This window comes from Gymnoscopelus braueri (assembly GCF_963280865.1).
Source record: "Gymnoscopelus braueri genome assembly, chromosome: 3".
Classification (NCBI taxonomy): Eukaryota; Metazoa; Chordata; class Actinopteri; order Myctophiformes; family Myctophidae; genus Gymnoscopelus; species Gymnoscopelus braueri.
The window spans coordinates 22685050-22697692 of NC_137612.1; the positions used below are offsets into that span (position 1 = coordinate 22685050).

At 39.7% G+C, this 12643-nt stretch overlaps 1 protein-coding gene across 1 annotated transcript; it reads right to left on the reverse strand.

Annotated features, from left to right (window-relative positions):
- Positions 1–453: 453 nt before the first annotated feature.
- Positions 454–12094, reverse strand: LOC308081859 (immunoglobulin-like and fibronectin type III domain-containing protein 1; the record flags this gene model as incomplete). The annotated part of the gene is made up of 23 exons (XM_080423478.1): positions 454–458; positions 1361–1687; positions 1851–2147; positions 3262–3454; positions 3771–3856; positions 3958–4266; positions 4695–4823; positions 5081–5260; positions 5463–5759; positions 5985–6278; positions 7307–7448; positions 7807–7931; positions 8043–8573; positions 9204–9476; positions 10197–10326; positions 10549–10653; positions 10753–10939; positions 11059–11104; positions 11190–11231; positions 11334–11433; positions 11563–11702; positions 11807–11929; positions 12043–12094. The coding sequence occupies 23 exons, from the start codon at positions 12092–12094 to the stop codon at positions 454–456; spliced, it is 4113 nt and encodes a 1370-aa protein (XP_080279604.1).
- Positions 12095–12643: the final 549 nt, after the last annotated feature.

Here is a 12643-nt window from a genome sequence, read left to right on the forward strand (position 1 = left end):
ATTTGGAGATTAATAAAACACACAGTGACATACAAGCAAAAATAAGCATAATATATTAAGAACATTCTGTTCCAATTTTTAGTGAACTTCCAAATCCATTCAGAATAACTAATCACTCCCCAAACAAAAGTTCAATAAATACCTCAATAACTAATTCAATAACTTGTGCATGTCTGGGAAAGTTATTATTACTGAGCTTGAATCCCAAATGGCCCTTACTTTCCAGTAATCCAATAGAAATATCCTATGCAATATGGAGTTCATTATTAGGGACATTGTAATATGCCAGAGCCATGCGTGCGTGCGCTAAATACATCTGTAAATTCTCATAAAAACATGTACTATTATGACAAAATAAGCAGAAACAACACTACATCTTTCAACTAGGCAAATCATGTACATTCAATTTATTCCATTCCATTTTATGTCCTTTAGGGGTACCATTGCAACACCTTAGTCTGAAAGAGAAAGAGAAATGGAGAGATGGAAAATATTTTAGGAAGTAGCCAAAGCAGTAAAATTAAGATACTTTTAAAGATGCTATTATAGTATCCATTTTTTCTTTTTGATATCAATGCATTGCTACTGTAAATTAAAATGTATACAAAATTATAATATTTTTTTTTAACAAATGTGAAAATAGCAGATCTACAAGATCACAACACATCCCACTGCAATGCGTTGCGTTGTAGATCAACTATTCACTATATTTGAAATAGGTATTTCTTTGTGGTTAATTCATAATGTACTTTTACCCTTCCTAGAAATATTATTGCAGTGTCAAAAGTACGCTTTTTGTCTTGTAATGTAGTGGAGTGAACTATCCAAAAATACAAATACTCAAGTAAAGTACAGATACTCCAACAATTTACTTAAAGATAGGGTAAGTGATATTTTTTTCATTAAAATAAGTGTTAAATAGCTCTATATTCTGATAGTAATCATTGCTCCAGTATAGAGTGTTTGTTCAGTAACAGGGGTCTCCCTGTCTCTCCAACTCTTTAGTAAACAGGAAATGCATTTTCTGGTCGGGATACCAATTTAATCCAATCAGGATAGGGAACTCATACAGGATACAGGATAAATACGTGAAATTGGAAGTAATGACACAAAGAAATGAACAGACACAATTGGAACTGGAACACTATCACATTTAAGCTGATAAATGGATACTCTCTCCTGATTATCTGAAATTGGCACGTGAACTGCTTTAACCTGTTAACAAAACACCTTCTGTTTTTACCAGAAATGTTCACTTACCCTACCTTTTTAAGTACAGTATTCAAGTAAATGTACTAAGTTAATGTCCACCACTGCACACAACACAATTCACCATTTATAATAAAACACTAATGTTTACCTTTCACAGTGAGTTTAGTTGAGCACTCCACTCTACCCAGAGCGCTTTCTGCAGTGACAGAGTATTCCCCGTTGTCTTTGGACCCAACTCTCAGTATCGACATGGAGCACACTCCACAGGTGTTTGTGATGTAGTAGTTGGTGTTGGTATTGAGACTGATGTTATTTCGGTACCAGGTGACATAGGGCCTGGGGTTTCCTGTCACGGCACAACTCATGTAGCACTCGTAGGTCTCGGGACTGCTGTGCATTTTCAGTGGGACGGAGAATGATGGAGGTGCCTCAAAGTTGCAGTCCTTGGTGGAGGGTAGGGTTAGGGAGAATTTTTCTGTGGGGATTGAAAAAAAGGAGATAAAGTTAAAGAACATTTGATGGATAGATGATGATTCACATCTATTCTTGTTTTTGTACATCTATCAGCAAAACACAAAATACACTCTCTCTCATGCACGCACGCACGCACGCACACATAAAACACTATTTGAACATGCCTTTCTTCTGTTCCACTTCCCAAACAGCTGACTCTGATGGATCGGAAACCCCCATGTCATTTTTGGCATACACACGGAAGTAATACTCTCTCCCCGGCATGATATTGACGGCAGTGAACTTGTTGTTGAAGAGGCACTCTGCCATATTTTGCCAAGTGCGTTTGACGGAGTCGCGCCTGGAGACGGTGTAGTTCAGCCTGTCATCCCGCTTCTCGTCTGGAGAGGGCGTCCAAGAGACCGTCACTGTTCCTGGGACGTTCTCCTCCAGCTCCACTGGGCCCGGCGGCTTGGGATCATCTATGGACAGGTCAGATTTTTGGTCAGAATTTATTGAGAGGATAGCCCCTTGAGATGCAGCATCTCATTTTAGAGGGGGTCCTATGCACATACGTAAAACATTACATACAATACAAATACACAATACACCCATGTACAGATACAATCAGCTTGCTCACCCTCTCCCACCCACATCCCCATCCCCAGGTAAGAGACTTCCATTCTTAGGCATATTTAATTTCAGCACATTTCAATTATGGAGGTTCATACTGAGAACAGGAGAATCCACATGCTGACTCTTGCACCGTACAAGGTTTACTTTGATAAAGTTTTACTCCTGCATTGTACAATGAAAATCTTCATATTTTACACTGATCACCCTTCCCACATATATTTTTTTTACAGGATAGCTCTGTAGGAGTGTCTGTGTCATGAGCTAATCAGTGCCAAATTTCCTGTGCACACATTTCTTTTTACATGATGTCTGTACTGTAGCTTGCTAGCTTTAGCTGACCTTTTAGCTGGTATGCTGTTATCAGTGGCGATTCTATAGGGGGGGCAAGAGGGGCAATTCCCCCCCCCCCCCCCCCTGGTGGCCGGCCGATAGGAAAAAAAAAAAATATATATATTTTTTGTTTTGTTTTTATTCGTTTTTTATTCGTTTTATTTTTTGACAATATATGGCAAGTATTTGCAGAATATATGCTGCATATATGCCATATTCAGGTTCATATATGTACATATATGTGGATGTATAGGAAATATGTCTCATATATAGCTTATATATGTCCACATATATTAGTCTTTTTTTTTTTTTTTTTTCACCCATATATGCCACATATATGGATATATACTGTATGTACATATATGTAGAGACATATATGCAGGTGGCCAATTTTGAATATGTCACATATATGATAAACATATATGTTGCATATATAAAAACATGTTCATATGTTTCCTTTGCCCCCCCCCTGCTGGCAGAGGCAAAAATCGCCTATGGCTGTTATTATTGTGGGTGGTTCGAAATGAGACGTACAGAGAGTGGAAGACATAGGTTTGCGTTGTGTCTGTGCTGTTGGTTTGCTGGATTTTCAACCCAGTGGTAAAGATCCGGTGAGTCGGACTGCTTTACCTGTGACTCTTATCTCAGTGCTGAAGGTCTCCTGGCCAACAATGTTTTTAACGATGATTGTGTAGATCCCCGTGTCTGAGCGCTCCGCTGACGGGATGAGGAGCTGTGATGCTACGTCCGAATTGCTGACTGTCACATGCTTTGACACAGGCATGCCCTCCTTCAGCCATGTAATTCTTGGTACTGGAGAGGCCTGCCATCAAAGATAGTATATAGGAGTCAGATATGGGTTTGCTTTTTGTCCATGACTAACTAGCATGTGTGCCGCTAATGACCTCATGAATAAATATACGTACATAGCCTATATAAAGTATTATTTGCATCATTAGATACAGTGTAGTAGATTCACAAATTTGCATTAGATGCGCATATCTGCACACATTGCCTATGCTGGGATTCAGAGAGGTGTGAATTTTGGCTTTTTAGATTGGACATGAATACTGTAACATGAATAGGCATTACATACATATATTAGATATATAACTTTATGAAGGATTGTTACGCTCAACCTCAAAGTTGATGTTGACTCGTACTGAGTTCCCAGCTCTCACAACCATGAAGCTCTTCATTTTCCGGTCAGTGAAGTTGGGTCTCACTGTAACAAGTTGGAGAATATTTTAGCAAACAATAACGATGAAAATTAGGTCATAGGTAAAAACATACATTACATTTACCGTTGTATTTGTCTTGACTCACCTGGAGGAGGCATTGCAATAATATAGTTGTCCAGTTCTTGCGGTTCACTATTTCCACCCTCATTGGTGGCAATCACGCGTACCCAGTACATGGCCATAGACTTCAGGCCCATAATGGTATAAGAGGTCACGATGATGGGAGAAGAGTTGCAACTGCTCCACTCGGGGTCCTCTGCTGGTCTTAGCTCCACAAAGTAGCCCTTGGCTTCATCCTGGACCCCTTCTTCTTCAGTGGGTTTAGTCCATCCCAGTGACAAGGCGGTGTAGGTGGAGTCTGTCACCTTCAGGTCGATAACTTTACCAGGAGGCTCTAGGGGGTTAAACAAAGTGTCAAAATATAATATAACACTAATTCTGCATTGACCTTAATATCCAGTAAGAGGAAATCTTCAATGTACAGCAGGGCTGGGCAATATACTGTATCAATATTTTATCGATATCATGACATGAGAGTTGATATTGTCCGGGATTTTGGATACTGTAATGTTGTGTTTTTCAATTGGCATAAGTGTTGTCTTTTCCTGGTTTTAATCACTTTAGTCCTATTTTACACAAATCTTTTAGAAAATCTCTGGAGATAGAAGAAGAAAATAGCCGATCTGCAAGCTCACAACGCGTATCATCACAATAAAATATTATCATCACAATATAGCTATCGAGGTATTTGGACAAAATATTAGATTTTGTCTATTTTGCCAAGCCCTAATCTACAGTAATGGTGTTTGACTTGGAACTTACTTTTCGGATCTCTTGCAAATACAAATTCTGAGGGTGTGCTGAACTCTCCAGCACCAGAGATGTTGATAGCTGCAACGCGGAACTCATACTCTAGCCCTTCAACGACATCCTTCACACCACATTTCCTCGCTGTTGGCATTACAAAAGGATATTGTTATGACAACCGCTGTGTGGTTGTTATATGAGTGTGAGTGTATATGCGTAGATATATATATAGATATATAGATTTATAGATATATAGATATATAGATATAGATATACAAACATACATTACATTATAAACACACACACACACACACACACACACACACACACACACACACACACACACACACACACGTATATATTCTTCATATATTTAGTTTGCTGCAAATGAATAGTCACACCTTTAATGGGCTCATCGGGTGGGTGTACTAAGCCCCACACATTGCTGCCGTTCTTGCGTTTCTCTAAGTTGTATCCCAGGATGTCGGTTCCGCCAGTGTTGGAGGGAGCAGACCAAGCAAGGTTGATGCAGTCTTTGAATGCATCAACAACTTTTGGTGGTGACGGAGCCCCAGGGTATGCTAAAAGATGAAAAAAAAAAAGACAAAATCCTTTTTAATGCCCATGCTTTGCAGTTCTGCACCAGACTCATTGCTTAGTTGATTCTGTATAAACCATTAGAAACAATTTTCATATATTTTGAGACGAGCATAATTATGAAATGTAATTTTAAAAAATTGGTTATAATGAAATCTTCCTCAAGTGCTTGAGAGGGGGGCTCACCTTTTGTGCCAGCTTGTAGGTCATCGGTCTCCATCATTTCACTGATGCCTTGCTCAGTTTCAGCTCTGATATGGTAGCAGTACTTTCTGCCATGATCCACATCAGTGTCCTTGTAATGAGCCTCTGGACCGATCTTTCCCAGCTTCTTCTTGCTGTTTCGGCCAATCTGCTGGCGCTCCAGAATGTAGTCGGTGATCACTAAACCGCCAGCATCTCTGGGAGGCCTCCATGTGAACTCGACACAGTTTGAAGAGGCTTCCATGATCTCTACAGGGCCTTGTGGTTGTGTTGGTTTGTCTGTTATCAAACAGAAAGCAACCAGCATTTTAGTATACGACGTAGATACAAGAGTACACGACGTAGATACAAGAGTACACATTATTTATCTCTGAAAGTGTCAAAATGTACCCGTAATGGTCAGTTTCTACATTTTCAGAGTAAAGTTAACAGTCGGGACTATATTGCAGCTTTGGTGTAAAACACATAACCCAGGCCATGTTTTGCACGAGCAATTTCACTTACCCAATACAACTAGCTGAGTGATGGCCTCGACAGTCCCACATTCATTTTTAATCTTTATTTTGATTTCTCCTGAGGCTTTGCGTGGACACTTGGTGAGCAGAAGTCGGCTGTGTGTAGCTGACTTCTCAATCTTAACATGGGTGTCTTCCAGCTGCTCCTCGCCCTCATTATACCACTGGATCTTCAGTGGCTCCCGGCCCACAAAGTCCAGCTTGAAGGTGGCACTTTGGTTAAGTTTGATAATGACAGGCTTTGAAAATTCTGCCAGGTCATCAGGGTTGATTCTGGGTGGATCTGGAAGAGAAACGCATAATTTCACCTCAATCAGTCGTTCCCAACCTTTTCTGGATCAGGGCCCACTTGAAAATCTTGAAAGTGCTTCATATTTCATCTTAGAAATATTGCGCGAATTAGAGACTATCTGTCGTTAGACGATGCAAAAACGTTGATCCACGCTTTTGTTTTCTCTCGGCTTGATTACTGCAACGCACTCTACTCTGGCCTGCCAAAGAAAACAACTGACAGATTACAACTTGTTAAAAATGCGGCAGCCAGAATTTTAACAAAAACTAGGATGAGAGAACATATCACTCCAGTTCTAGCTTCACTACACTGGCTCCCGGTTGTTTTTAGGAGTGATTTTAAAATTATTTTTATAGTTTATAAAGCTCTAAATGGTCTGGCACCTTCCTACCTCTCTGACTGCCTAGAGAGATATGTTCCAAACCGGGCCCTCAGGTCTTCAAGTGCTGACCTGCTCGAGGTGCCTACAATGACATATAAAAAATACGGTGAAGCAGCATTCTGCTTTTACGGACCGACAGTGTGGAATAAACTCCCATTACACTTAAGACAGGCAGCCTCTGTCGATAGCTTTAAAGCACAGCTCAAGACCTATTTCTTCACTCTTGCTTTTAGCTGATTCTTTGGTTGATTTTTAATTCCTCACTGTATTGCCTATTTTAATGTTGTTTTATGCCTTTGCTTTTATTTTATTTTATTTTATTTTTGTTTGCTTTATTGTTAAATTTGTTCTAACTGTAATTGTATTCTTGCTCTGTAAAGCACTTTGAGCTGCATTTCATGTCATGAAAGGTGCTATACAAATAAAGTTTATTATTATTATTATTATTATATTAAAAGTGGCCCACCCATCTGACCACTTAACACGGCAGCTGATAGGCTACCGTGTTAAGTGGTCAGATGGGTGGTCCGCATGCATTTTCAGAGCATGTTTATTTTAATGAATGAATTGGGTCGAGGTTCCGGTTACCATCTAACGATTTGATATAGTGACCCCAGCTCAGCCTTGACTGCAGTACCTTCAACATTCAGCATGGCCTCTGTTTTACGCCCATCAGCTTCAAATCTGTACTTTCCAGAATCTGCTTCTTTGAGGTTTTTGATGAGCAGTTTGTGAAAGGCCCCCTCTTTGATAATACAGATGTCATCTGTTGCCGTTATCTGAGATATGCACACACACACACACACACACACACACACACACACACACACACACACACACACACACACACACACACACACACACACACACACACACACACACACACACACACAAAAGCGCGCGCGCGCTCACACACACACGCACACAAAAGCACACACACACACACACACACACACACACACACACACACACACACACACACACACACACACACACACACACACACACACACACACACACACACACACACACACACACCCCAAATACTCACATTTATTTAAATGTCATAATTGATGTTTGCAGATCATTAACTTGATTCAGGTAACACTTATATCAATTGTGTGGCCCATTTCTTACGTCTTCCCCATCTTTGGACCAGATTCCTTCACAGTCCTCACTGCTCAGCCTGCATTCAAGTTCTGCATCCTTACCAATGACAGCGCTGATGTCAGATAGGCCACTGCTGATGTGGACACCTGGGTCTGAAGGTTAAGGAGCATTGTTGTTAGTTAGTGAATAGGAATATCTGACCTGCATTGCCGCACCACAATGTTGGGCAGCAACAGAATTCTATGTGCTTCGTCATATCTCACCAATGACTGTATCTGGAACCAGTGGACCTGTTCTCACTCTCTTTTTCCTCTCTTCAGCTGGAACCTCTTCGTCAGATTCCTCAGCATTCTCTTCCTCTGCTTCATTCTCCTCTTCAGCTTCACCTTCACCTTCTGGCACCTCAGGTGGCGCCTCTACCCCTTCTTCCCCTTCTGTCGTAGGTTTCGCCACCTTAGGCTTCGCTTTTGCTTTTTTCGTTTTTTTCTTTGCTGCTGGGGCCTCTGGGGCTGCTTCTCCTTTGGCTGCAGCTTTAGCTGCTGCAGCAGCCGCTGCTGCTTCGGCAGCCGCCGCTCTGGCTGCAGCGGCGTCCGCCTCAGCCTTCGCTCTGGCCTCCGCGTCGGCGAGGGCCTTGGCCTCGGCGTCTGCCTTGGCCTTTGCAGCCATTGCATCTCTCTCCACTTGAATCTTAGCATTCTGCTCCTGCGCAATCTTGAGCAGGTCTTCGTTACCGCCACCGGCCCGGGTTGTTTTGCGTTCTTTCTTCTTCCCGCGCATGTTTGGATCATTATCAGCTATACTCAGAAAGACAGGCAGTAATCCCACAACTTTATTAGCATACAGTGACAAAACATTTTATTTCATGGAATTGCTACAGTATATTAATGTAAAAGTGATAAATTAGGCCTATATACTTTGTCGTATGACAAACTTGCTCATTTACAGGTACCTTGTGAGCTTATAGATAAGCAATGTTTTTACTTTACTTTTGTATTTGGAACACTTTGGAATAAAACATTAATATTTTTGAAATTATTTGCCCATAGCGACATGCCCATTATTGGGCACGTTGAAAGTGGTTAAAATGAGCAACTTACAGTACAATGTGTATATAGTCGTTGTTGGGTGGAAACCTTGGAAACCGTTAATTTCTTTTAAATTACTATTTAAAAAAGGGAAAAAAAATCCGATCTACAAGCACACAACGTGTCGCATCACGACGCTTCGCGAGCATGTGGTTCTGCAAATGTCACTACTTTTGTGCAAAACTTGTTTGCGTAAGTAGGGCATCAATTTGTGAAAATATGTAAAAAGTTGAAATATGGCGATACAAGGTTTCTGCCCGACAGCAACAATATATTTACATTTACATATTTGCATGCTTGCTGTCCTAGTATGTAGTTCTGATTTCTTTATCAACATACCTTCTACTATAAGCCAGTTACTGCAGGAATTTAGTCCTGCCACAGCTGTGTAGATTCCTTTGTCCAACTGAGCGCAGTCCTGGATTACCAAGGTATGTATCAGCATGTCATCTGTGCAACTGATGTCATATTTCTCCCCTTGCTCCAGTGGAGTGCTCTTTCCTGTCCATTTAATCTTTGACATGGGGTGGGAGAGTACGCATTGGAAGACAGCATCCTCTCTCTCCGACGCCGTCACCTCTTGAATCTTGACCAGGAACTCTATATTGGGAACTGCATGAAGAGAATCACATCTCTGTTAATCACTGCATGTGATTGAGTCTCAAGACCACATTTGCATGGTCTCTCGGATCTCATCTAGGTCTCGCCTGCAATTTTACTTGGTCTGGCTACAGCATCTTTAAGAGACTTATTGCAAATATCAGTGTATTTTAGTTTTGGTTCATTCGTAGACTTATTATTGAATAAATTACTTAATTACTTGAATAGTTAGTTATTTGAGTATTCTTTGTGTAAATGTACTGCTTTTTTTTTTTTTCCTACATACTGGTGGTATAATTTATTTACACATTCTTTTGAAAACATTGATATTATATCTTACTACTAGTACTACTAGTCCTCATTTTGTGATCAGTAGCAGTAGTCAAGTGTTCTTATTATACCCAATTCTGAGCTTTTCCAAAGTCAGAGAAAATATCATTGCAGTGTTACAGATAAAAGGATTGCCTTCTGTTATAATATAATAATATTATAATAATATTATTATATAATAATGTATTTGTAATTTACTTAAAAAATCATTAAAAAAAATAAAGAAAACATTATTTTGAAAATCTGAATCATTTGGTAATGGGATTGATTGGGATTAAAAATCTTCTCTGTCTTGGCCTTGACGTGGTCTCATTTTAGGTGGTCTTGAATAAAGCACTAACATTTGACAGTTTAATCCACCAAAGCAACAAAGAAAACACATTAATTGGTACATTATCTTACCTTTAAATTCGGTTGAGAAGATCTTAACTCCATCCACCTCAATTTGGTACAATTTACTAGTATCGATTACTTGCTTCAGGCCATGCTTCACCTCTTGATCATCCAAATCAAGAGGAACCATCACGCCGTTCTGTTCATAAATTAAAAAGTTTTCATATAAATATATGATGCATGCAAGTGTGTGTGTGTGTGTGTGTGTGTGTGTGTGTGTGTGTGTGTGTGTGTGTGTGTGTGTGTGTGTGTGTGTGTGTGTGTGTGTGTGTGTGTGTGTGTGTGTGTGTGTGTTAGTGTGCAATACATTTATTGTGTTAGTGTTTAGTTTTAGTTTTTTTTTTTCATTTTCCATCCCCACCTTGTACATGAAGACTTTGCAGGTAGGGTCTTTCACGGCGTTTTCAAGTTCAATCTGTGCTGCTTTCAATTCAATGGGCTTTAGGTTGCTTAATCTTTCCACAACCTGAAATTGATCAGACATTTGAACTCAGCATAAATCGTAACATTTCTCAAATAGTTTTTAGAGCATTGTGATGTTACACACGGTTAGGTTGATGCATACCTTGACTTTTTCTTCCTCTTTTTCTTGTTTCTTTTCACTTAGCTTTTTCAGTATCCTACGGAAATCTTTTACCCCATACTCGGCACAGATTCGCTCATAATCTTTTTTGTCTGAACTCAACAGGATTTCCCAAAACGTTTCATCAATTACTTTCTTTTCCACTTCATCTTTCTGGTCCATGTCAACCCTTAAAAAAAATACAATAATAATACTTCATTCATGAGTAACTTTAACTTTGGTATGTTAATGGATGCTTTTATTAAATTAATAATATTGTGTATCAAGACATACAAAAAAGTATCTTACTTATTTTTTAAAGCCTTCAGGAAGTCCTCGGGGTTCCCCTTTTTATCTGTTTACATGAAACAGATGTTGTCAGAAATGTATTTTCAGTGAGTGATTCAAATAGTTTTGTCAGCGAAATAAAAATGCCATACCTGCTCTTCCTTGCTGCATGGCCTTGCTCTTTTTGAAGCCAACTAAAATGAGACAAAACATGCTCATTATGAAGTATGGCCTAGTAGTGCATGGTAATCAGCTGTTCTAAAACCATTATTATGCAGTGGATTAAAGCAGAATACCTTCAATGACATTGAGAGCGGCAGTGACAACAGCTTTTCCATACTCGTTTCTGGCGAAGCACTTGTAGGTGTCTGCTTGATCCCCGGATACATCTGGCATCTATGTTAATTAATAGATAATATTATTTTAGAGGGCCAACAAACGATTAATGATCATTCTGCTCTATGTATTGCCGTACCGATTTTTTGAAAATTCTGTTTTTCATTTATGCATATGTAATGGTCTCACCTGGAGCTCGTATTCACCAGATTTCGGATCACTTGAATGTATGTACCTCTCTGGATCATCAAGAGTTCCGTCATTTCTCACCCAAGTCACAGTTGGTGTTGGATTTCCAGTGACTATTGCTTTGAAAACAGCCAGTTTTCCTAACGAAAATCAAATACAAAAACAACACTTATTTAATAACACAATTCAATATTCACGTGTTCTTAATTGTCATGTGTTCACTGCTGAGGTGTCAGAACCTTACCTTCTTGAATAGTCAGGGCGATGGGTTTACGGGTGAAATCTGGGGTGGTCATTCCTTCAGGTACTTCTTCCACATATTGGGTAATCATAACACCAGGAATCCTTGACTTTTTTCTGATTTTCACTGTTATGTATGAAAGAAATAATATAATTTCCAGACTTTTCTGACCAGCTGATAACATATAAAAAATGTTATTCATACTTGTTTGTAATAGCGTTTGAATATTCCTAACTTACCCTGCCCTGGAGCAGTGGGCTCCTCATCCTTAGCTCTGCGAAACTTAAACATCTCGGCTTAGCTAACAGCTCCTCTGCTGATTAAAGAACATCATGAGAAACTTTTTCAAAATCACACATGACACAACACAACACAACACATAAAGGCTCATTTATAGTTAGTTGCGCGTCGGTGTCGTTCACCGAAAATAGCAGATCTGCAAGCTCAGAGCTTGATATTTATAGATCATCTATTTTCGACGTGTAACACTGACACGCAACTAAGTAACTGAGGCTTAACATGACACAACACAACACAACACAACATATGCTGAAATCTTGTACTAATTTTGAAATGTGATCGAGTGATCCAGGCAGTAAACAATTTGCACTTGAGACACACAATCGTAATTGTTCACTTTACCTTAAAAAAGTACGGTAATAACCTTTTCAGAATGACAAAGGGAGAAATTCCTAGACATAAGGATTACGTTGATGGCATCATTCTGCATGTGCAAAATGTACTGTAAAGAACACCTGACCACTATTAGAAACGAGGAACCCCATCTGTGTGACATCATATGCCATTAATCATCTTCAGATGGCCTGAATCAGCAATGGG